General features: G+C 36.1%; 3 protein-coding genes across 3 annotated transcripts; 1 reads left to right on the top strand and 2 right to left on the bottom strand.

Moving 5' to 3' along the window:
• The first annotated feature begins 2,105 nt into the window (after positions 1-2,105).
• Positions 2,106-2,513, top strand: LOC120155890. The gene has a single exon (XM_039167356.1). The coding sequence runs from the start codon at positions 2,106-2,108 to the stop codon at positions 2,511-2,513; it is 408 nt and encodes a 135-aa protein (XP_039023287.1).
• Positions 2,514-2,605: 92 nt separating this feature from the next.
• On the bottom strand, positions 2,606-5,679 carry LOC120155770 (50S ribosomal protein L3-2, mitochondrial-like). Its single transcript, XM_039167233.1, has 5 exons — positions 5,314-5,679; positions 4,792-5,001; positions 4,204-4,308; positions 3,100-3,213; positions 2,606-2,881 (listed from the first exon to the last, which is right to left on the bottom strand). Exons 1-5 carry the CDS (start codon positions 5,677-5,679, stop codon positions 2,708-2,710), a joined length of 969 nt encoding a protein of 322 aa, XP_039023164.1. The 3' UTR covers positions 2,606-2,707.
• Positions 5,680-7,232: 1,553 nt separating this feature from the next.
• LOC120155771 (G-protein coupled receptor 1-like) lies at positions 7,233-19,988 on the bottom strand. Its single transcript, XM_039167235.1, has 10 exons — positions 19,985-19,988; positions 10,931-11,105; positions 10,268-10,437; positions 9,911-10,005; positions 9,504-9,605; positions 9,349-9,405; positions 8,745-8,888; positions 8,247-8,317; positions 7,727-7,837; positions 7,233-7,690 (listed from the first exon to the last, which is right to left on the bottom strand). Exons 2-9 carry the CDS (start codon positions 11,092-11,094, stop codon positions 7,732-7,734), a joined length of 909 nt encoding a protein of 302 aa, XP_039023166.1. The 5' UTR covers positions 11,095-11,105; positions 19,985-19,988; the 3' UTR covers positions 7,233-7,690; positions 7,727-7,731.
• Positions 19,989-25,770: the final 5,782 nt, after the last annotated feature.

Below are 25,770 nucleotides of genomic sequence, written 5' to 3' on the forward strand. Positions count from 1 at the left end.
GATTTTTAATAAGTTTAAACCTAATTTGAGTATTATGTTTATTTACTAGTCATCCTATTTGAAGTATCGATCTCATCTAATAGACTCGTCTTCAAACTCTGTACTCTCTCCACGGTTTTAGTCTAACATGTCAACTCTGTAAATACCTTAGGTGGATCTATCTCCAATTGGGTATGACTATCAATGGGCAACCCTTCGAGAAATCTCTTGCACCTTAGCTTTTCAGTCGCAACCAACTCTAGAGTATATTGACTAATCCTAAGAAAATCACGTTCATACTCGTACACCAAGCTATCTCCTTAAACTAGTTGGGAGTATTAGATCCTCAATCCATCTATACGAGTCTCACAGCATACTTGTCTCCGATCTTACTGAGAGACTAATCACACGTCGGCTCATTTGGCCGTAAAGTCATCTCTAGACTCTCTCATAATTCGATACATCACTTTTGAGCAAAAATAGTGACACACTCTAGTTTTCCCTCAAAAGTAAACCAATTGGGTCATTGTCGCTTAAACCATAGAAGTTAATTGTTTTGTACCTCATGAGTCTTTTTATTGAAGACTCAATTGGTGCAATCACAATCAAAACCACTATTTGAACAATTTACGCTTTTGGAATAACATCCACTATCTCCTGGAAAGTAAATGTTAAGTCTTTGAAGAAGATCACCTCTTTGACTCCCGCAGCTTCATCGGGATCCTTTGGTCACCAACATCATGCATAACCTCATCACTAACATTATTAGGACGAGAGACATGTATCTCAATCTTGTTGTCGAGACTACGCTCAAAACCATCAATCATTGATTTTTTTCTACAAGCATAGTTAATTAGAAAAAACACCATCAGAATTCCAGACTTATATGAGTACTTTTAGAGTTTAGAGACATTTATTCATCGACACCTTACAACAACTAACCACTGGGTCCTAAGAGTGACTTAACCTAAACTCTGATATCACTAAATATGACACCCTAAAATGGATCATTGTATGATAGGCCTAAAGTTCCACATTATGCTAACGAAACAATCACCAAATTTTAAATCTTTTTCATTTCCATTTAACAACATGATTTGATTTACCAAAATATGATATATGTAACAAATATAAAATGTTTATATAGACTAGAGCTCTATGACATATATGTTAAAACAAAAGAATATAAAATTTGGAGTTTATAAATATAAATACAATAATTTTTTGGTGGAAGGTGCTAGAAATTCTAATGTGATGGAACTTCTCGAACAAGTTCAAGCTAGAAATTCTGATGGGAACGGTCTTGGTGGCATGGTCCAACCATCCTGTAACTCTCCAAATCTTGGGTTAGTAGATTTGGGTTGACCCGAGATGTTTAGATGAGCCCATTTACCTTGCAGGGAAGTTTGATCCATTTAGATTAGTAGTTGGGTCTTGCTTTGAGCCCAATACAAGATGAGGAAAGATAATTTTAATATTAGGATAAAAGAATGAGGACTAAAAGAATGATTAACCCTTTTTTCAAATCAAAAGAACGGTCTTGGGGGATACGCTCCATGATTGTGTGATTGATTTTTAGGAAAAATCTCTGTTCTGGATCGAGTTCGACTATAATAATAGTTATCCGACATTTATTTAATGATGACACCATTTGAAGCACTGTATGACTGTAAGTGTCGAACTCCATTGTGTTGGTCCGAGTTAGGAGAAAACAAGTCTTTAGGTCCCGATATGGTTCGAGGGACCGAAGATAAGGTTGCGTTGATTCAAGATCGTTTAAAGGTTGCCTTTGACATGCAAAAAATCTTACGCAAATTTAAGACAAGAAATATTGGGAACGACACGTTTGTCCTCTAAAAAGCAAAAATTTTCACATTCCCTTCCATTTATTTAAGTAACTACCATTCCTGTTACAGAGAAATCAATGGTCGTCCCAACGATTAGAATCTTCGGTTGGAGACTTTGTTTTTAAAGCTTGGAACCTTCTCGGGAAATTTAAGCAAGTTTCTAAACCGTTCGGTTGCACTAGTGGAGAGACCCCTCCTCGCAGACTTCGCAAGTGAAGAAAGCCGGTGCAGGGTATGATCAAGATTAATGTGGACAGAGCGTTCAACAATGAGTCGCACATGGCCGCGGTTGGGATAGTGGCCCGTGACTCGCACGGTATGGTCCTTGGGGGAATGGCTATGAAGATTGACCCTCCCTTTATGGCCGAATCCACGGAAGTTGTTGCGTTCACTCATGGTATTCGATTAGCTATTGAGAATGGGTGGAACAATGTGACTATGGAAGGTGACGCCATCTCGGTTGTGTACAGGTTGTCTAATCAGACCACGAACAAGACCCATGACATTTCTACAGTTGGATTGTTGCTCAATGAGACTCGATCGCTTCTTGTTGACTATCCTTCTTTCAAAGTGCACTATGTTAGTAGGGAAGCGAATAGAGTGGCCCACACACTAACTCAATGGTATCGAACCACAATCCAATCTGGTTTTTCTTGGATGAACCTGAATGTATTAAACAACTTGTAATTGATGATGATATTGGAATATAAGTATTTCTTCCTTCAAAAAAAAAATGGTCGTCAATTGCCTCAAAAATTCATACATCAATGTCCAACTATATTAACCATAAACTCGTATTACATTCTTACGCTTCCGTAAGTTAACCGGCCACCGGGAAAATAAATCCGCTATCACACAACCAACTCAAACTCGGCCCCTCGTCAATCTGCCATCATGAATGGATCTATCTCTCCAAGATCAGCAACCAGGGGTTCTATATTAGTTTCATCCTCATCTTCTGCGGCAAAATACGTGGGGAACGGAAGCGTTGAAACGTCGGGTTTCTTGTAAACGGAATCCTTTATGAAGACAAAGTTCCCGTCAGCACCTGGGACCTGTACACAATAACCGATTCCCTAAATGACACTGCTGATAAAAAGCCATACAGAATGCAACATATTAGATGTTAAGACTTCTGATGCTTCCCAAGTTACTTTGGAAGGGGTTGATCCTATATTTTTAAGGCAAACATCGGAAGCTCGCAACCGTTTTTCAAAGGCCACTGACTTTTTCAGTTCACAACGTTTAAGCGCTTAAAATTAGAAAACCATACCTGACCTCTCACCCACATCAAATTCCTTGCAGGATCTATCTTGTACACCCACACATTTTTAACCGTTCTCGTCTTGCCGCCCATGCGCCCAGGCATCTTCTTCCCCTTAAAGACCTACATAAGAATAATTGCTTGTCAATTGTAAGTCAAGGGCACTCCACATGGTCCAGACAGATAATCAAATGATTACACGAGACTGATAATCAGTTGGTACATTGAAATTCTACATGCTACCCACCATTGATCAATGACTTGGTAATTCGGAATGAGAAAGTAATCAACTACACAATTCACAAACCATTTTCCCCCAAAATTAGTCACATCAGTAAAAAAAACACATCAGCAAAGAGTCTATCAAGTGATACTTGGAACAGAGATGTCGGTCTATGGAAAAAAAAACCATGCAGAACAAAATCTCATTACAAGATTGAATCTATCCTATCAACATGGATAAAAATAGAATCCCGCAAGGAAAGCTGTAATAGGCCTGATGATTTTTTTTCAATGGCAAAGTTATCAGAATAGTAAAAGGTGTATGGAAAAATCAAATCATCTTACAGGAATGAATCAATCAAATGGACATGATAGATTGAAGTGTTCACAAATACAAAGCTTAAACGATAAGGTATCCATACATGCAAAGGAAATAAGTAATTACTTATTCGTATCTTTGCATTTATTCTTATCATGCTTAAACATCTAAAAAGATGCTCTACTAGCAATTTCTATGACGAACTAGAATGTCACCTAGAAATCAAGATAGTTTCTCATTAAAGCTTAAGTTATCATCATCATCATCAGACCACATCAACGTAATAAAGCATATACAAGGCAAAACAATGAACTTCTGAAGTAGAAAGGGTTCAGATGCCCAAGAAAACATCTTAACAGTTAGTATTTGGGCCTTTTCACCCTGGAGACTCTTACAATGCTATTGCCTATTGTGTAGCCCAGGGTCTAGGAGGTATTCATACCAAAAAAATGGGGGGGGGGGGCAGATTACATTAAATAATGCTCAAATACGAATGACATACATTCCCCAGAATTATTAAGTATTCCAGAATATGTTTAAGGTGTTGCAAATTAAAAACCAGTAATACAGACCTTACCAGGAGCATCCCTCTGGCCAGTAGAACCAATACTCCGATGTGATAATGATGCACCATGAGATGCCGGCATTCCTTTAAATCCCCACCTTTTCATTCCACCCTGGACAAGTAAAAGAAACATAAGACATTCGATTGTTTAAGTGCCATATGAATACCAACTTCATCATGCCCAAGTATTTGGGGGAGGGGGATAATAACAATGAACCACAAAACCTCAATGTCATTTATTTTTATGCCAGTAGAACATGAGAAAAATTGACATGCACACGCTCAATGCCTAAATCAACACCACTAGATTTACAAGTGACGAGCAAATCATGTATCACTAGCAAATATTGCAATTCTTTCTGCACAATCACAATTCAAAAATTCCATACTGTAAATAGTTCTCAAAGCAGCTGAACTGCCATTGCTCGCTCTATGAGTCTCTCTCTAAACAAATAGTTCGAGGATGGAATACTTGCTAAAAGCTAAAAACTGGAACAGAATACATTCATCATTAGGAGCTAACAACATAAAGAAACGAATTCATCAATGAAAGCATAACGAAAGGGAAAACGATCGAAATAATCAATTAAATCACCTGAAAACCTTTCCCTCTAGAAGTTCCAGTTACATCTACATATTGGCCAGGAACGAAATGGCGAACACCAAGGGATGTACCAACAGGAAGAAGAGCATCTTCAGTGACGGGGAACTCCTTCAATTTCCTCTTCAAATCAACACCTTGAGCTCTGAAATGACCCACTTCAGGCTTCGTCAAATGTTTAGCCTTTTTGTGGCCGCAACCAATCTAAAAGTACAACACCACAAATCAAATCACTTGAACTGACAATTTATCCATGATTCGATTAACATCCTAATAGATAGTAGCTGACCATTATAACCAGGGATTTAAATCGCTATTGCGGAAAATAACAGAATTTACCGGAATAGCGTATTGTTCCGTCAAAATTCAACAGTCCATTGCTGCAATTAAAATTATTGTGTTTTACAATACCGAAGTGACCACAATAGCATTAGTTATATCAGTAATGCAACCGAAAACGCGAAGGCAACCACAATTTAAATCGCTGATTACAACTAAAGAAATGGAATGAATTACCTGAAGGGAGAAAATTCCTTCTTTCTCAACAGTTTTGACCTGGGAGACGATATTGTCATCGACCCAAAGAATAGTAATGGGTAACCTAGCACCCCATTTGTCCCAAAGAGCAGTCATGCCGCACTTGACGGCAATGACCCCAGTTCTCTTGGAATTTGGGGTCATGACCGATGGGGCGGCCGTGATGATGCGGGTGGGTTGCTGATGGAGGAATTGAGAGCCATCCAACAACGCATCGGAGCTGAAGAGTCTTCTAGTTAAGGCATGAAAAGGGAGGGGCGTTGGGATTGCGGCGGACGGCTTTAACAGAGAGCGGAGGTGGCGGTAGAGATGTGAAACGAGGCCTCTGGTCGATAAGGCCGCCATGCCTGTGAGTTCAACACACTGAGAAAAGACCAACTAATGACAATTGAAGCATTGGGTAAAGGCTGAAGAGAAAGAAGTCTGATCAGAGTATCCCAATAACTAAAAAAAAAAACAATACGGTAAACTACATGTGTAGTACCTAAAGTATTACATTTGTTCTGTTATAGTATCTAAACTTTGAATTTTTCCAAAATAATACCTAATATTTACTTTTTATTTCATTTTAGTACCCAGAATTTACTTTTTGTTTCATTTTAGTAGCCTATTTTTAACTTCTTGTTTCATTTTAGTACCTAAATTTTTAATGGTGGGGTATTAAAATGAAACAAAAATTAAACTTTATGTATGGTTTTGAAAAAATTGGAAGTTTAGATAGTAAAACGAAATAAAATTGATAATTTAAGTACTCAACATGTAATTTTTCAAAAATAGTAGGAGACTGAGAAATGTAGGGTTTTTGGTATTTAGAAAGGGTTTTTGATTTGAACTGAGTTGATCAAAGGAATATTGAATTTCCTAGTTCTAGGGTTTTAGTGGTGGGGGTATTTGAGTCCGGCCCATTCGTTAATTTACCGTTATCCAATTTGCAAAATTTTATGGGTAAATTATGTATTTAATATCTAAACTATCAGTTTTAACCCGTTTTAATACTTAAACTTTTAATTTTTCAAAACTACACCTAACGTTTAGTTCTATTTCGTTTTAGTACCCACCGTTAAAAACTTAACGCATTTAGTATCTAAACTATCAATTTTGGTCGTTTAGTACCTAAACTTTCAAAAAAAAATTCAAAACTTAACGTTAAGTTTTTTAAGGAGGTACTAAAATAAAACAAAAACTAATCTTTACGTATGAATTTTTAAAAAATTGAAAGTTAAGTACTAAAACATACCAAAATTAATTGTTCAAGTACTAAATGCGTAATTTACCCAAATTTTATTTAGGTTTAATTGTACTCGGTCTAGGTACTCTTTGCACTTTTGAAATTTAGTCTATCTATTTCTAATTTCAATACTCTTTTGATTTAGTAATTGAAGTCCAATTTATAGAATTCCATTAAATTATATTAGGTGACATTTTTTTATATATATATTTTTTTCTCACATAGCCAATTTAAATGAAGCATCTTCCTCAGCCCTCATTCTTGGCATTTGCTGCCCATTATCATGTTCCATGAACCAACTTTTAATCTCAAGAGCAAGAGCCAAGTTGCTCCATATCTAGGGTTATTCAAGAAATGACACAAGATTTTATGTTAGGAGACGACCTATAGAGTTCTAGAATGAAAATAAAATATCAATAGAAAATACATAAATTGTACGAGAATTTAAAATTTTCAAAAAGACTCAAAGTCCTTTTGTGCTTCTCTAAACGATCCTTCTTACATCCGAACTAGAGAGATCAGTGCCACAACACCCGAATTCCATGCTCGGTTTGCTGCTACAAGATTTATAATGACAACATCATGCATCCATTTCAGTCTTCGTTATGCTTACCATAGTGTTTATAAACTCAATACAGCAGCCATGAGAGCAGCAGCAAAATTGGTTATTGAAGAGCATGATTTCTCAGCTTTTGTTAATGCATGTTATGTAACTTGAGGTTCCTTCTAATGAAACCCTGGAATAGCTTGCCATCAATCCCAAAGAACTTCATTAGCAGCATGCATGCCTTGTAAACAATCTTATACCAGAATCTCGAATGACAGTAACATGCTGGAATCGTACAAGAATAATCAATCAAACCGACGAACAATTTCAACTTCACAAATTTGTTAACCAATCAACTAACAGCAACAACAAAGGACAGAGGTTCCAGTTAAAACGAATATAAAGGTCCCATTGGTGGCCGTCGTCTGCTTCAAAATTACAATTACCAGTCTTGTGAAGGGTCAAGGTAAGAAATGATCCGATTCGATGATAGCTTTCACCTGGATGCCAGCTTCAATGTCTCTTCAGTTCAAAATGACTCGTAACAATTTACAGAAAGAATATCAACAAAAATCTAGAAACACAGTTTAAGATTCAGTATAGGCAAATGCCCAAATTCCGGCTATTGTTGGTCCTGAATTTTGAGGGCGACCAATTCACTCTGTTGCTGTTGGTTTCTATGTCTTGAACTGTTAGGGAACCATCTCTGGAGCCTCTCTGGCCAAAACCTGGTAAAGGAAGCAAGCTCTCATTTTTCTCCAATAAAAATAACAATTACAAAAGCAGCAATACAGAAAAATAAAGAGAAACTACCATAGATACAAAGGCTTTCAGCTTTCTATAATATTTCCTAGCAGATATCCAATGTTTTAGGACCTAGAGGAGATGCTACTACCATTTAAATGTTTAAAGTTGAACCCATAAAGTGACCTTAGTGATTAAGGGAATGTTGTTTTCCCTAGAGGTCCTGGATTCGAGCAGAGGCGTCTGTAGGGTGTGTGCGCGTTCATTGTTAACTGGTTGAGAGTATTTCGAACAAATATCATCTTGTAACCACTCCAGACTAATAAAAAATATATATATTTAAAGTTGATCTCACGTTTCTTCAGAAATAGAGATTCAGAATTTGCTACTTACAGTTCCAGTCTTTCATAAATTGCTCGCCTGACTGAAGCATTCAAACCATAAGCTATTGAGTTGAAAAGGCCCTAAAATTTACAGACAACAATAGCAAAATCAAATTCTCAGAGAAGCTTAAAAATGAAGAACAGGCACTTCATTCCTTCTGCAACACTAAATTAATTGCACTTAATGGCCTAAAATTAATTATAAAATTGCACTTCAGAGGATCAAACAAGTTACAGATAACAAAATTTGGTTTCCACTTCCAAACAACCTACAGTCATCCATTGGGGCCTGACTATGGCACCATATCCAATAAAAAATAAAACATGTAGTAGAAAATTTCAAAAACATTACTTGGAAACTTGGATTAGTTTCTAAAGTGGAATAAAAATAATTCTTTCTAACATAGTTTTGCTCACAATATGTAGTAGAAAAATAATTCCCTTACTAACAAACAAAATAACAGACACACACATGCAAATACATATTCATAGTTTCAGAAGCCATTACCATAAGTCCAGCAGTCCCAACATCGAGAAATGAGAGCCAAAAAATCTTTTGGCCCGGCTCAATAAAATCGTGAATGCGGTTGATTGTGCCAAATGCCCATGATCCAATTAGGATAAGTGGATAGTAACCCCACCGGTTCAGAGCCTACGGAAAAGAAAATCAATGGCAAATAGCCTTAATTTGAATTAGTAATGCTTAAAGGCAACAGGAGAAAGAAACAGAAACAAGCTTATTCCGATGAATAACTACACTCCTATGGCTTTCAAAGGGAAATCTCAAAGAAATAAGAAAATGCAGTAAAGAACCATGAAAGCAGGAAAGAGCTACGTCCGACTCTATTTCAAACTACAGCAGAAACCTGAAAAAGTAGAGCTGTACTTACGTAGCAGTCTGAAAGGAAGACATGTAATCATCAAATTCATAGCAACAAGTGATGATATTGATTACACTGGATAATAATCAAGGTAGTGGATAGCATGCATGAATGATGAGGCATTTGCATTCAAGCAGTTGAAGCAACAAAAATTGAAAAACTCTATTTGATTTGTATGTTTCATATCTTTGGCTTCAAATCTACCATATGCTCTGATGAAAGTAGAATTACCTTTGTGTCTGTCCTTGAATCAAACTGGTATGCATGATCTGATATGCCAACTGCCATCTAAAATTTGCAAAGATAGTACACACATGACCTCAAACTTGCACAAGTTCATGTCAGATCATATTTACGAAAATTGATAAAGATAATGACAAACATACACGAGTGGCATTGTTCAGCATGCGTATCACTTGAAAGTATGTAAAACCGTTGTAAAGAATTGCACCCCATAGAGGGACATAAAATGTTAAAAAGTGAACTGCCTGCATAGATATGCCAAATATGTCAGATAATTCTAGAATGCTAAGAAATCATGCAACACCTATCATAGAATAATTACAGGTCAAAGTTTTTTGTTAACCTCATCGTTCCATCCCCAATTAATATGTATAAAAGAAAATAGAATACATGATTTTCAAGATACAACACAAAGCAACATTCAGAAAGATAAGAAAACAGGGTAAGGAAACATGAAAGCCTTCCAAAAACCACGTGGTTGAAGAAAAAGTTGAATTTAGTAACATAAAGATTAAATCTAATCTGCCAGAGAGTGCTAACTTTCACTTGCCTTTCCAGTGCGACCTGTTTGTCCCCAACACCAAGCCCCAAAATGTGTGTTGTTATTACCAATAGAATGTATGACAGTCATAACTAGTGAAGTTCCTGCAAGAAGTAATCAAATTCCCATATAAAAAGATGGTTAACAGTGTTTAAGGAGGGAGGAGGAATGATTTAAGCAAGGAATAAGAAAAAAAAATGGAAAGTGTGAAGCCACACTGTAGATACGTTTGAAGCAGTAACAACAGAGTAGAAATAGAAACAGGAAGACATGAACATTGGAAGTAACTAGTAAGGCTAAACAGTGTTGTAAGATACTGAAGAAGAAACGAAAATTTGTGATGGAAACAAATATATAATATCATACCCCAAACATACAAGTGAAAGATTCCCTCCAAATCTTCAACATCAGTTTTGTGTCTAACAACAGTGCGATGAAGAGTAAAAGCAATAGTTGTTGTCCAGAGGAAGGAAGCAACACAGAAGAAATGCGTGGTGTAGTCCTGAGCATAACAAAAGAAACCTTTCGACGGATCCCTGCATTACAAAAACAGATTCACATCATGCATACATAATTTCGTTTCAGTTCATGAGGAAGGCCCAAATTCCCAGAAATTAGTGGAACAGAATAGATTCAATTGGAAATTGATTGCGTGGTGAATGTATAGCATACCCGACCATGTTAAAGAAACTGCAAAGCATGTCCTGCACCGACACAGAAAAGGAAATGAAGGGAGGATCGTGTAAAATTATCAGATCAGGTTCAGAGGTTTTAAAGAAATGTATAGCAAATTAGAATAAAACGTTAACAACGGAACAACCTAAGTTTCCTGTTCCTAAATCCGTGCATTGTACACATAAATCGGATCTTCAATCGTGATCTACAAGTTTAACGAAACTACTAATCCTGTACATTATCTGATTCTTTAACAATGAACAAAACAACTAGTTCCAAGTTGTAACTACTTGAGTATTGATAAAACAAATCTTGAATTTGAGGGAGAAAAAAGGCATAAAAAAGGAAGATTACAGAGAGGAAAGGTAGAAGACGAGCTTGAAGGAGAACTTGCGAAGTTCCTTGAAGAGGGAGTAGCAGAGCACGATGAAGCCGGATCCGACGAACGAAAGACTCGATGATCCACTGTTCACAGCCGTCAATACTCGCCGATCGTGAACGGAGAGCACCGTTGCCATTTCTTCTTCTTCTTCCCCTTCCTCTTCCTTTTCCTTAAGGAAATTCTAATCACGTGTATCTTTTGGGCAACGAACAGAATAATTCCATCCAACAAACAAAACTAAAAAACGAGCAGTGCGCAGTACAACATCAACATTGAGAATTAGAGGAGTCGTTTTGGGCCTTCGGCTGATCGGCTCATTATTTTCTTCTTCTCCGCTTTACAATTTTCTATTGGGTAAACTTTACAAGTAGTCCTTTATATTTTTAATCCGTCCAATTTTGGTCACCGGCTTCAAAAGGAGCGATTTTAATCCCTTAAGTTATTGATTCGTTCAATTCTAATCCATCAATAGTTAACAATCGTTAATAGGGATGTTAATTTAACCCGAATCCGATAGGTTTCGACCTGATCCGATCTGATAGGGTCATATTTTGTTTTTAAAAAATATCAGGTTCAGATCAGTTCGGGTCGATTTTTTAAGGGCGAGGTCAGATGGGGTTCAGGTGGAAGGTGAAAAAACTCCGGTCCAACCTATCCCGAGGATAATAATATATTTTTCTTAATTTTTATTAAATCTTTATTTTTATCGAATCAGGTCGGATATATACTCTAAAATTTGAGTCAGGTCGAAGTCGGATGAAAAATAATTATTTTCGGATTGAATCGAGTCGGGTGAATGTTATAAAATTTTCAAATTCGGGTGGAAGACACATATTTTCGAGTTGGGTCAGGTTGACAAAAAAACCCGACCCTAACCTAACCGGGAACTTATTAACAAAAATCTGTTGTAATTAAAAAGATAAATAAATAAATCCATGTGTTTTATTTCTCTTTTTCTTCACCATAAATGTAACTTTCATAGCCACTCCCACTAGGGGTGGGAATAGGCCCTACAATGATTTGTGTAGGCCTGGGCCTGACCTGTGGCCTGTCAAAGGCTTTTATTTAGTCCTGGCCTGTGCCTGTTTAAAAGTCTGTTTAACAATAAACATTTAATATTTTCAGTTTAGCCATTAATTTTAGAGTAAAATCCCTATTAAGTCACTCTAACTTAGTACATTTTACAAAGTAGTCACTCTAAATAGACCGACCTATCAGGCTTATAAGGCTTTTTAATAGGCCTAAGCCTGGCCTGTTTAGTTAAATAAGCTTTTAAAAAGGCATGGGCCTGGCCTGTTTAGTTAAATAGGCCAGGCCAGGCCAGGCTTTATACAGGCCAGGCCCAGGCCCCTGGAGGCCGGCCTGGCCTATTCCCACCCCTAACTCCCACTAAGCCCACCACCGTACGGACCAAAACATTCACGGATATGTATTCGTAACGTTCAAACAGAGAGGAGAATAACGGTGAGTAGGGATGGGCAAAGGAGACATGTAAAATAGTCATCTTTTTAAAATTTTAAAATTATCATATTTTTTTATTAAAAATTGTCATATATTTCAAAATTATCATATATATTTTAAAATTTTAATTCATCTTCGTAATATAAAATCTTACGTTCGTTTCTGTTAATGAATTCATCTTTTAAACTTGATAACAAAGATCATGGGTCTCAATTATCACTATTCATGGCAGACATGGCCGGTTTTGGGCCTGTGCGGGCTGCTCAACCGCACATGACCCAATTTTTGTAAGGGCCTCCAAAATTTTTTAAGTTTTTTGTATATGTGTATTTATGATGTTTGGCCTAAGAATTTTCAAGTCCAAGGCCTATTTTACTGTTATGGCATAGGGTCACCAAATTTTAAAATATTAGTGAATTTCTTTATATATCTAATATTTTAATTTTAAAAGGCCTATTTTACTGTTATGGCATAGTGTCACCAAAATTTACAAGACGACCCTAATGGTAGAGTAGATGAGGAGGCAGTTGTCAGAAGAGAATTTTGAGGGAGGAGAGCCTATTTTTATAGATAAAAATTTAAAAAGAATAACGGTCTAATTTAAAGTTAAGGAATAATGAAAATAAATGTGACCGAAAATACTATATAAATTTAATATTTTAAGTTATGTCCAATCAAAAATATTATATTTTTATCACATTTTTAATTACGTTCATTTTTTTCTAGTTCATTACCCTTAAATTAGGCGATGATACAACATAACTTCTCGTTTTTATAGGCAGGCAGGAATAGTTTGGGGCAGAACAAAGGGTTTGAGTAGACATGGTTGAGGATAGTAGCTTTTAAGTCACGTGCGGTGACTTATGAGACTTCTGCTTTATATTTTACATTTTACGGTAAATTATGTGTTTAATACTTAAATTATTAATTTTGATTTATATTAATATCTTAATTTTATTTTTATAAATCATACTTAAAGTTTAGTTTTTGTTATATTTTAGTACCTTTGTTCAAACCTTAATGTTAAATTTTGAATTTTTTTAAAGTTTAGGTACGAAAACATATCAAAACTAGTAGTTTATATACTAAACACGTTAAGTTTTTAACAGTTGGGTACTAAAATGAAACAAAAACTAGACATTAAGTATGATTTAAAAAAATAAAGTTCAGATACTAAAGCGGACTAAAACTTATAGTTTAAGTACTAAATATGTAGTTCACCTCATTTTTCAATTGCTAAATCACATTTTTATTATTGAATTAACGTAAGTTAATGACTAAGGGACCCATACCAAATGGACTGATAATGTAAAGGATCAAAACTATTCTTTTGAACTAGTAACCAAAATCGGAAGGATCAAAGATATGAAAGACCATCTATATAGTTTACCTTTTTTATTTTATTTAATTACATTAACTAATTTATTAATCAATTATCTAAATCAAGTAATATAGAATCTCACTATAAAGATGACCTTCGCAACTAAGGATGTTCAATCAGCTAATTTAGTCAATTTTTTTAAATTAACTAAATTTTGTTATAAGTTTCATTTAGTTAGACTAATTTAAGTTCAGTTAAGTATTTTTTTTATTTTGGTTAAGTTTTGGCTGGATCTTAAAATTTAATAGTTATAGTGATAATTAGGCTCAATTCTTAATGTTTATGCACTTAAAATTTAAGCATGATGTCAAAAAACGTGTTTACTAGATAGTCACTTTGACCTTTATTAATTCTTAAAAAAATTTGGCCATAATGTTTCATTTTGAGACAAAAAACTCCCTCCATGGATGAAAACTGTAAACAAATAGTAAACACCCTAATGTAAACGCCATTGAAATTTCCCTCGAAGTTATCAAAATGGACTGCCATAAAGACGTGTCACTCACGTTAACATCATTTTTATCAAACACTCGTCTGCAACGACTAGTCCATAACTTCCAAAGGGACGCTGCAAAACAAGTGACCCAAGGCATAGAAGGCACTACTATGCCAAGTTGTTTGCCCAACCAAGTATGCAAATCCATCACATAAAAGTTATCCGAGTAATAAACTACAAGAAAACAACTCCAAACTCCATGAGCAATGTTGCACTCCCTCAAAATATGGATCAAATCTTCCTTCAAACAATCACACACCGAATAATGGAGAAAGAAGTCAGTAGACTAAGAGGCGCATCTAGCATTCGTTATTAAGCGATTTCTCTAAGCCAACCATAAAAAGAAAATCCAACTAGGGGCAAAATTAAGTTTCCAAATCCAAGATAAAACACTCACCAACTCGTCTCCATTATCTCGAAGAAGGGATAAATAAGTCGATCTAGTGATGAAAGTCCCATCCCCAGTATGTGATTACGTTTAAATGCGTGTGTTATGGTACGCAAATCTGTGTAAGCATACACAATCGATGCAAGTAATATAGTAGCGAGTGAATATCATCTCCATAGGGTTTGGGAGAATTATTTAAAGCAAGCTATAACTAGGAAAATGTGTCATTAACTAATCGTAAGTGTCTAAGTCTAATGATATAAACAAGGGAAAAATATGTTATGGCAGATGGTATGAACAGATGGAAAAAACATGCCATGGCAAGAAATTTTTGTGAAGGGAAGTGAACAAGAATTTTGTGTCGTGATAAGAAATTTATGCAAGAGTAAATAATAATAAAAAATTACCAAGGCAAGAAATATTTAATTCTTAATATAGACTTCTAACCTCACGCAAATAGACTTCTAACAAAGCACTTGGGTTCGATTTGCTATGGCGAAAAATTATTCTATGTTTAGGATTATCCAAGTACGCTATGCCTATGCTGCCCGACATGATTTACTAGAAGTATTCCTAGGCTATCTCTAGTAAGGAACCTGATAAAACTATTTCCATAGTAATATCTCTCTGCGTAAACTGTGACCCTAGCCTATCGAATGAGTGTTATCCCTTTTAGTCATTTGAAACCATCTCTTTATCTCTAAGGTGGATTCGAACCTTACCATATCGGATTAACTCCCTTGTTCATATAGATCTAACCTAACTACCTCGATATTAGGTACTTACTCTTAGAAAAATAGCTATCTCTCAATAGCTCTTACAAAGACTAATAATTTTATGTTATGACATCAGACAATCTCTCAAAAGCTCTTACAATGCTACGACATAAAATTAAAACAATGAACAAAACAACATAAAACATAAACATACTTAATCATCCATTAAACATAAAATAAAATATCATCCCAACAAATCCAACACCAAATAGATTAGTTCATGGTAAAATCATCCCAAATCGTTATTAAGTACAAGCCCATTTAAAATATAATAAATAAATAACAAGGAGAAGATGAACTCCAAACAAAGGGTTATTGCCGTAACTTTCAGATCACCACCATGGACCGTTCTATTGGGCTAGCATTTCTTAAGGACCTAGTCGCTACTCCGGTGAAGCCCAACTTTGGAGGACACCAAGAAAGAAAATAGGAGAATGATGGAGAAGAAGATGCTACAACCGTTTTTCAAAGCTTTTAGGGTAGGTAAGAGTCTCTCTGGAATCATGGGTATTTTTTTTCTATTTATAATGGGGAATTTATAGGGTTTTGTTGCCTTTAAATTCCCTCAAATGCCTTTAAATTCATGCCCAAAACATGATATCATTGCAGCTGACAGTGTCCCAAATTATCAGCAGGGGTAGGGGGTTCACGTGAGGTGCATTGGATAGTTAGTCCCACAACGTCAACTACTTTGTCTTGTACTACATCCAAACTTGTAAGAAAAACTTGTCGTGATAAAAAAATTCCTCACGGTCATCATCATCAATTCCTTTCGCCCTCGCTTTAAAATTGTAATACAAAAAATTCTTTCCTCGATCATTTCCTATCACGTACACAATCACAAATAACACAACCCTTCTCATCAGCAACACTAGTTTTATCAAGAAAAACTAGTCGCAGCAAAACTTTCAACCACATGCAATGAAATGCCTTAAATGCAACTAAAATGCTTATGACAATAACTTTTAGAAAATCAATAACTTAAGTAAAAAGATCTAAAATATAGTCTTTTTACGGAATTATCACACCCCCAATAGGTCTTTTTACGGAATTATCACACTCCAAACTTAAGCTATTGTTTGTCCTTAAGCAATGGATAATGAGTAACATAAAAATAAAATGTTATGGCGAAGTATAAATTAGCACAATCAAGTGGTCTAAAATTTCAATCATCAGCAGAAAGTTTAGCTTCAACATGTTAAACTAATTGAGAAGTCAAGTACTTTTCCTTATGCCAAGATCCTTTATAAGTGTGTGTGTGTAATTGTATCTAGTCTATGCTTGACAAAATTAGAAAGTCCCTAAGTAAGTTCTTTTGTTTTGCCAAGGCATAAAAGTATTAATTAATCACAAAATTTACTCTTATTTATTCAACACTTAAACTTTTAAATTTGTCATTTTTTTACACTACACAATGAGAGTCATCCTATCACAACTACCATCCCACACTCTAGATGAATGGGAGCATACCTTTCATCCCTAAGCTAGTTAGGCAGAGTCATCTCGCGACTAATTTCATTAACTCATGTGCTAAGGTTGTTATTTATTCAAGGGGTTTCCAGGCAATGTCGTCACAGAGAGGAGTGTCCCTTTATAGCTATGTTGAGGTATTTATTTGTAATTCAACATAATTCACAACATTAAGGAATTTAGCTTAGCCTTTTCATGCATTGATATAACAATTAATTTTTTTTACAAGAATTATATACCACGACATGCAAAAGTTCTTTCATAAAATTTTTCTAAGTTCCTAAAGCATAGAAAACATACAACCGTGTTGAAAAATTCACAAAGAATTAAGTCCTAGTGGTTTTATCCTCATCAACAGTCATGTATAATAATTTTTAGCCATGGAAAAAAAATTACCATAATCGGGCATCATCAACTTATTCCAATTAACTAACCTAATCTTAACTCATACCATAACAAAAAATTTTCTACTAAATATTATCAATGAAAATGAGTAAGTATGAATATAATACCTCCCCAAACTTGATGGATGCATTGTCCTCAATGAATGAAAACTAATTGAATTAAACTAATATAAATGTAATGCAAACGCAAAGGTGGTGGAGATACCTCACTATGGTGGGTCGGCTTTTCTGGATATGCAGGTGCAACATTTTTTGAGTGGGGTAGGCTATCAAAATCTGTGTTCTTGGGCATGTGCGATAATGAGGTAGTAGCATGTGCACGGTCAGTTGAACGCTTTAAGCGATGCCTGATCTTTAGGGGACTAACTTGTTGTGGCAACTCCTCTTGTGGTAGGTTCTTAACATGCTCTTCCATGGGCTGACGTGCTTTTGGATAGGCAGCGGGTTCAGTGGTTTGCTCGGTAGCTGGCCCGGGGGCAATGTCATCACCAATTGGGTTAGCAACAACTTCAGGTTGAACCTCTTTCTCATCAGTGAACAACTTTGTCTCAAACACCTGAGTGTGCTTCGAAGATATTGGGTTGTGGTGCTCATCATTCTCGGCTCCTACATCTTCAGCAACTGAGGAAAAATGCGTAGCAATCGAGGAGGCGTCAATCGAAGAGTCAGGTTCAAAATTTTTCATCGTGGTGAAAAAGTATTGCTCGTCAGTTGGTGCTGCAGTAAGCTTTGGTTTGGGCAAAAGTTTCTGAGGGAAAGGTGATAAATCCTCTTTGTTGATGGGCATAAACTCTTTAAAGAATGAGTTGAGTTTAGTGTTTTTTTCCTTGACGTATTGGAAAAAATTGCATATGGCACTCTAGTCACTTAATATTTTCCTTACTTTTGCAAGTGGCAGTCACCACAATAGCAATCCTTGCCGCAACAAAAGTTTTCGCACCTCATTCCAAAACTTCACCCAGGGTTTCTTCATGAAAACTCATCAGCTCAGACAACTTTCTTTATATGATTCCCTCATCGGTGTTAGTAAATTTCTCAAGGGGTTCATCGAAAACCTTTTTGGGGCATAAAATAATAAATAAATTTACAAAAATTAAAGTACTTTTTTTCTTTTTGGTGTACCCGTGTATATGTTCAACTATAATCTCTCCAACATTTATCGACCTGTCATATATGATTGAGTGAAGAAAGAGTATACGCCTCAGCAAAACAGTTGAGTTGTGGGATGTGGGCATCAGGCGAGCGTTGATGAAATGGTTCCACAGCTTGGCTATCGGCTTTAGGGAACGATGATAAATTCTCTTACGGTTGAGGACATTTTCTTTCCACTTAGCACACCCGAAACAAAGATCCTCGAGTATGCCTCGTATGTTTTAGAGTTTCCCTAAAAAAAATCTTGTGCCAGTTCTCAACCTTCTAAAGCTTAAAATAACGGTTGATGGTTGAGGGAGTAGATTGAATGATCTTACCCCTGACATACGCAGAGTGTTGAGATACGTCTACCAAGTGCGTAAAACTCCTTTCCCATCGTCGGAGCCACGACCTTTAGGCATCGAGCAAATTTTCCCCACTTATGTTTCTTGATGATTTTCATCACTTCAGGCACAATCGACTCTTCATTCTCACTTGGAAACACAAATACATCATCCAAGAAAAAATTTCTTCATTACATCTCTTGGAATCTCTTCTCAGCTACTTCGTTTTGAAAATGCTGAAATTTTTAGCCTCGACTGAGGAGGAAGACACTCTTGGGTTTAGTCTTGAATAAACCATGGTGTTGTTAGGGCAAGATTTGGATGGAAACTCAATAAATTTTAGATCTGGGGTGGCAATAATAGAGGTTTTTAGGTGGGATGAGGAATGAAAGAAAAGTAAAAGAAAAAGAGAGAGAAAGTGAGAAGAAAAAGAGAGAGATACGAGTTGTTTTGGATAAAAATGTAAGTGGGGTATTAAAGGAAAATTTGTTTTCCCTCCAAATCTGCCACCCAAACCCAATAAATTAGGGTTTTGCCTCCTCGAATGTGTGAACACTCACCTTAGGCTGCTACATGTACAAAAGAAAACTAAAAGAAAAAAATTTAGAATAAAATAAGGGTAATAAATGCAAATAAAACTTGTGCAAATTAAAGGAAATTAATTTATTTATGTAGAGACTGCAAAAAAAATTTATCGTGGCAAAAATTTCCAAGGCATATGGGCAAACTCTTAGGCATCATGAAGCAACATCGCCGATTTGTTGCGTACGATGGGTGCTCCATTGTAGGCCTTAAGCCTTTGGCCATTCAATTTAAAAATTGTTTTATCTTATAGATTCTTGATTTTACTTCCCCATGGGAATGCACTTGATGCACTAGGACATGCCTCGACCATCTTGACTTTAGTTTGCCCAGAAGTAACTTCAACATGGAGTTGTAGAGGATTGTTAGCCCAGAAAAAATTACAATGGCAAAATTTTTCTGTTATGTCACCTCTTTGTGTTTTCCTTGTAAAGACGATCATTCTCATAAGCCTGAGCTCTAAACTCCTTCATCTCATTTAGTTCCAACAACATTCTTTCTCCAGCAAGTTATGCATCCATGTTAAGTTTCTTGATGGCCCAAAAAGACTTGTGTTCTAGTTCCACGGGTAAGTGGCATGCCTTGCCATAGACCAACTTGAACGAAGACATCCCTAGTGGAGTCTTGAATGTTGTGCGATAAGCCCACAATGCCTCATCCAGCTTTGGAAACTAATCTTTCCTCCTTGGGTTTACTACATTTTCAAGTATTTGCTTGATCTCGTGATTGGAGACCTCAACATGTCTATTGATTTGGGGGTGGTATATAATGGCAATCTTGTGGCACACCCCATATCTTTGCAGTGTCTTGATAATTAATTTGTTGTCAAATTGGGTGGCCTCATCGCTAATGATCACCATTGGTGCTACAAAATGTGTGAAGATATTTTTGTGTAAAAATTTTAGCACGGTCTTGAAGTTATTCTTCAGAGTTACTATGACCTCAACCCATTTGGACACGTAGTTTACAACAAAAAATCATGTACAAATCACCAAAGGATGATGAGAATGGTCCCATAAAGTCTATCCCCAACACATAGAAAATCTCTACTTCCAAAATATTTTACCATGTTATCTCATTTCTTTTCGATATGTTCCCAGTGCATTGGAAGTGATCACATGACTTGTAGAAGTCATGTGCATCCTTGAACAAGGTGGGCCAATAAAAGCCAAATCGTGTGACCTCTACAGTAATCCTAGTCCCACCAAAATGCCCTCTACACGGGGATGTATAGCAATGGAATAGGATCTTTTTGATCACTTTTCGGGGATGCATCTCCGAATGATTTGATTGGCACATTACTTGAATAGAAATGGTTTGTCCCAATAAGAGTGACCCACGTCATGTATGAACTTTTTTCCCCTGGTAAGATAAATCTAGAGGCATAATACCACAAACAAGAAAATTAACTATGTCAGCATACCACGGTGATGCCGTGGAAAATAATATTTTCTCTTCATGAAATTTCTCATTGATTTCAATCATGTAATGGCAATTTTTTTTTTGTTTTCTAACCTAAACAAATGATCTGCTACTTGGTTCTCAATACCCTTTCTATCACCTCTAGATCAAATTCTTGCAACAAGAGTATCCATCTAATAAGTTTAGGTTTTGTAACCTTTTATTCACTAAGTATTTAATGGCCGAGTGATCGGTATGCACAATTACCTAAGTGCCTATAAGGTAATGCCCTAAACTTATTAAAATAGAATACCACGATAAGTAATTCTTTTTCAGTGGTGGTATAATTAAGTTGTGTATCATTCAGGGTACGACTAGTATAATAGATCACATGAAATATTTTATCTTTCCTTTGCCCTAGCATCACCCCACTGCATAGTCACTAGCGTCATACATCATCTTGAATGAGGCTTTATAGTCAGGTGAATAGTTATTGGTGTCGTGGCAAGTTTTTTCTTCAGCTCCTTGAATATGCTGAAGCAGTTATGATTGAACAAGAACGACTGATTTTGTTGTAGCAAAAGACATTGATGCTTTGAAATTTTTGAAAGATATTAGATTAATTACCTATAGAATCCTGCATGTCCTAGGAAACTCCTTATACCCTTCACAGTGGTGGGTGGAGGTAATTTTTTAATCACTTCCACCCTGGCCTTTTCAACCTCAATGCCGTGGTGAGAAATTTTGTGGCCCAACACAATTTCTTCTGTCACCATAAGGTGACACTTCTCCCAGTTGAGTACAAGGTTGGCCTACTCGTATCTCTTTAACACTTTGGGACAAATTATCGAGGCATTTGTCAAAATCATCGCTTGAGAAAGAAAAATCTTGCATGAAGATTTCCAAGAAATCTTCCACCATATATGAAAAATGGCTATTATTGATAACTCCATAAAAATACTATATTTTTAGTCTTTTTACTTAAGTTATTGCTCTTCTAAACTAAGTGATCATGACATATTAGTTGTATTTAGGTTATAATTGCATGTGGTGGATAAATTTTGCCTAGGCGAGATTTATTTGGGTTGATTGATGTTGTTGAGGAGAAAGGGCTTGTGTGGATTATGTATGTGTAGGAATTAACTTAGGATGAACATTTCAGTCTTGACAATATACTTCGCGAGGGCTAGTGGAACACAAAAGACAAAGACAGTGAAGAATATATTTATCTTGCCAAGGTAAGGTTTATCTTGTAAGTCTGAAGCGGATCTGACAAATTGCTTATGTCACATGCCAGCTGTACGACTACCCTCACGTGCAATCAAGACCCCAAGATTCTGAAAATAGCTAGCCTTCTTTCCTTTTTTAGTTTGGACAAGAAAAAGGGAGTATTTAGGGAATATTTAATTATGCAAAACCCTAGGATATTTCCCTTAATAAATACCAAGTCATAGCCGAAAAAAAAGAGGAGGCAAGGAAACAAGAAGAGCTTTAACTGAAGCATGGAGTGAGCAACTACAGTGTTTTTCCACCATTCTCAAACCCTACCGTCCTTGGTGTCCTCCATAGTCAGGCTATAGTATAGCAACAGTCAGGCCTCGAGAGAGGCTAGTGCCAAGGCAGACGCGGTGTTGGTTAGAGATATCACGACAGAGCCCCTATTATTTGGAGTCGTTCTTCCTTTATTCTTAATTTTTTTACTTTGTTTTGGGGTTGTATTAAATGATAATATATTTGGATGACTTTTTGGCTACACCATAAACTACCTTACTTGGTGTTAGTTTTTGTTTTGCCAAGACAATTATTTTATGTTCTATGAATGACGCATTATGATTTTGCTTATGTTTGTTTTATTCATTGTTTCAATATTTTTCCTTGACACTGTAAGAGTTTCGAGAGATTGCCTAGGGTATAGGTGAAACACGTCTAGACATTGTAAGATCTTCGAGAGATTTTCGTTTGTCTAGACACTGATTCTTAGATTCGATAGAATTAGGATAAATCTACGTGAACAATGGTATGGATCTGGGATGGTGATGTTCTAGCTTGTCTAGCTTAGAGATAAGGAGAGAGTTTCAATCGAATAAAAATGATAGATGCTAGGGTAGGATAGACAATGATTATAGTTTACGCTGAGAGGTATTGTTACAACAATAGTCTGACAAACCAATGGTTTTAGTTAACGCTGAGTAGTATTACCTTAACAACTGTCTAAGAATACTTAGTAATCCTGTCGGGAAGCCTAAGCATATCATAACAAATCTTTCTAAACTTAGAATAATTTCTTGTCATAGCAAAAGACTAACATGAGTGCTCTATGAAAAGTCTGAATATGTGAGGTTGTCTTGAATATATTTGAATCAACGCTTGTTTTTGTCTTGCTTATTTTAATTCATTAGTTTTACATATTTACTTTGTCTCGACCAAACTTTTCTACAATCATACTTTATAATATTTTCTTGCTTTAACATTCGCATAATACATTGCTAATTGTTTTTCTATTTTGACAAGAATTCAGGAACTAACTCATGACAACTAGTTCTAGTTGTGGTGAAACTTAAAAATCCCTACCAATCCCTAAGGAGATGATAACTCACTTACCCTTTATTAATTATTACTGGATTCGACTGTGTCTACTTGCACATAATTGCTTGTCTTAGCATATACATTTACAAGCGATCAATTATACACCTCTGAAAAGTTTCTAGGGCATTACATAATCTGAACGACATCATTATAAAGGCATAGATGCCATATGGGCACGTGAATGTGGTATTCTCCTGATCTTCAGGTGCTATGGCAATATGTTTATACCCGAATATCCATTAAAGAAACAATAAAATGTCTTGCCCGCCAGACGATCAAGCATTTGATCAATGAAGGGGAGGGGAAATGATCATTCTTCGTTGCTTTGTTGAGCTTTCGGTAATTCATACAAATTCTTCAACCCGTGGCGGTCTTCATTGTCAAGAGATCATCTTCCTTATTTTTTTACCACGATCACGCCACCTTTCTTCGGCACGCATTGCACTGGGCTGACCAATGAGCTATCAGATATGGGATAGATCACCCAACATCAAGCCATTTGATGATTTTTTTCATCACCATTTATTTTATTATGGGGTTAAGTCTCCTTTGGGGTTCCACAGGATTTCCATTACAATAATCTAACTGGATCTTGTGCATGCATATGGTAGGGCTGATTCCCTTCAATTCTGCTATGATCCACCCTAGAGCTATTTTATGTTGTGACAAAGTATCATCACTACCTAAATAAACATATTTTAAATGTGATGGCAATTGTTTAAGTTCGAGGGTAGGTGCATGCTGCAATGAAAGTTTTAGAGGAATAAATTCATTAAAGTCAAGGGGTTAGAATTTCATACCTGATCTAGCTTGAAGCAAGCTAGACTATTCCACCTCTAATGAATATTCCTCAGACTCCACATATACTTCTTCAGTAAGTCTCTTATCTTCCTTAGTCTAGAAAAACTCATCATGGCAGATTTTTCTATACTCCTCAATCTGGAAAAATTCGCCATAGCTAAATTTTTTATGCTCCTTTAGCTGTAAAAATTTTCCATGGCCAAAAGTTTCTGCTTCAACTTCCTCCATTGAATCCATGTCTTCAATGCATTAGTATTTTTCAGAATCATCAATATATTTAAGAGTTTTGAAGACATTGATTGTAACACTCTGACTGGCAATCATCATCATGAACTCTCCCTTCTCACAATCTATTAAGATGTACCCAATGGCAAGAAGTGACACCTAAGAATAATAGGTGCATTGTCGTCGACATCGTAGTCTAGAATAAGGAGATTTACTGGAAACACGAACTTGTCCACCATGACTATGACATCTTCTATTCTACCTCGGGACGAACGTGTGATAAATCAGCTAATTGCAAGATCATGGTGGTTGGTCGAGTATTACCCATTTCAAACTTCAAAAATATAGACTTGGACATCAGATTTACATTTGACCCTAAGTCACATAGGGTTCTCCCAACATAGTTTTCACCAATGAAACAAGGAATAACAAAGTTGACAGGATCGTTTCTCTTTGGTGGAAGTTTACTCAGTGCATAACAATATTCTTTCTCTGTGGAAACATTTTCCAGTCTTTTAATCTTTCTCTTCTTTGTGACGATATTCTTTAGATATTTGGCATAAGTAGGCATCTGTTCAATGGCCTCAAGTAGGGGGACATTGATATATAGCTTATCAAGGACATCAACAAACTTTTTGAACTGGATCTCATCGTTATGTTTCTTTAACCATTGAGGGAAGGGTGGTGGGGGTTTGACTTCATCTGTTGCATGTGGGGGTCTGACTATATCTCCAACACTCTTAAAGATGAGCTATGACTTTGTAATAAGGTTGTTTGGCTTTGTAAAATTGTGCCTTAGCTTTTAATTGTTGATGAGTGTTCGTGCAACAAAGCCTTTGTTGAAGCTATGAAATCTTTTGTCGAGTCTATAAAATCTTACAGAGAAGCTTCAAGGGAGTTAACATTTGAGGAAGACGTTGAACTTTTATTAAAGTTTTTCCACAACATCTGTTGATGCTAAAAATTTGAAGGTTCAAAAATATTTTTCTGTGGGCTATTTAAGTTGCCTCCATAGTTGTTGTGAGTCGCTTGATTATCCTATGAAAAATTAGGATGCTGACACCATTCTAGATTGTAGGTGTTAGAATAGAGATTGTTGTTGTTTCTTTGATTTTAATTGTTCATGAAATTGATAAACTCTTGATTGTAAGGGTATTCACTCTCATGGTGATTGCCACGGCAAAAAAATATATGTCGACCCGATTGCATTGACTTCTTTCACCTCGCTAGAACTTTGTAGATTTTCAACATATTTGTTATGGCGAAAGTTGGGCAGAACAGAATCTTTGGCGTCAAGTTCAAATATCTCAGGTGTCTTTCTCCTAGTTCCAATCCTTGTAGAGGTGAATTGATAATTCTTGTTGGA

Source organism: Hibiscus syriacus, unplaced genomic scaffold (assembly GCF_006381635.1).
Source record: "Hibiscus syriacus cultivar Baekdansim isolate YM2019G1 unplaced genomic scaffold, ASM638163v2 tig00111208_pilon, whole genome shotgun sequence".
In the NCBI taxonomy this organism is placed as follows: domain Eukaryota; kingdom Viridiplantae; phylum Streptophyta; class Magnoliopsida; order Malvales; family Malvaceae; genus Hibiscus; species Hibiscus syriacus.

Bases quoted from the DNA above. Each gene is read 5' to 3' on its own strand.
- LOC120155771 (XM_039167235.1), bottom strand. From the start codon at position 11,094: ATGGCAACGGTGCTCTCCGTTCACGATCGGCGAGTATTGACGGCTGTG. The intron at 10,438-10,930 runs GTAATCTTCCTT...TTTGTAATGCAG, and splicing joins GTCTTCTACCTTTCCTCTCT to GGATCCGTCGAAAGGTTTCT. The intron at 8,889-9,348 runs GTAATTCTACTT...TCTTTTCCGTAG, and splicing joins ATTCAAGGACAGACACAAAG to GCTCTGAACCGGTGGGGTTA.
- LOC120155770 (XM_039167233.1), bottom strand. From the start codon at position 5,679: ATGGCGGCCTTATCGACCAGAGGCCTCGTTTCACATCTCTACCGCCAC. The intron at 4,309-4,791 runs GTGATTTAATTG...TTACTTGTCCAG, and splicing joins CTAGAGGGAAAGGTTTTCAG to GGTGGAATGAAAAGGTGGGG. The intron at 3,214-4,203 runs GTCTGTATTACT...ATTCTTATGTAG, and splicing joins AGAGGGATGCTCCTGGTAAG to GTCTTTAAGGGGAAGAAGAT.
- LOC120155890 (XM_039167356.1), top strand. From the start codon at position 2,106: ATGGCCGCGGTTGGGATAGTGGCCCGTGACTCGCACGGTATGGTCCTT.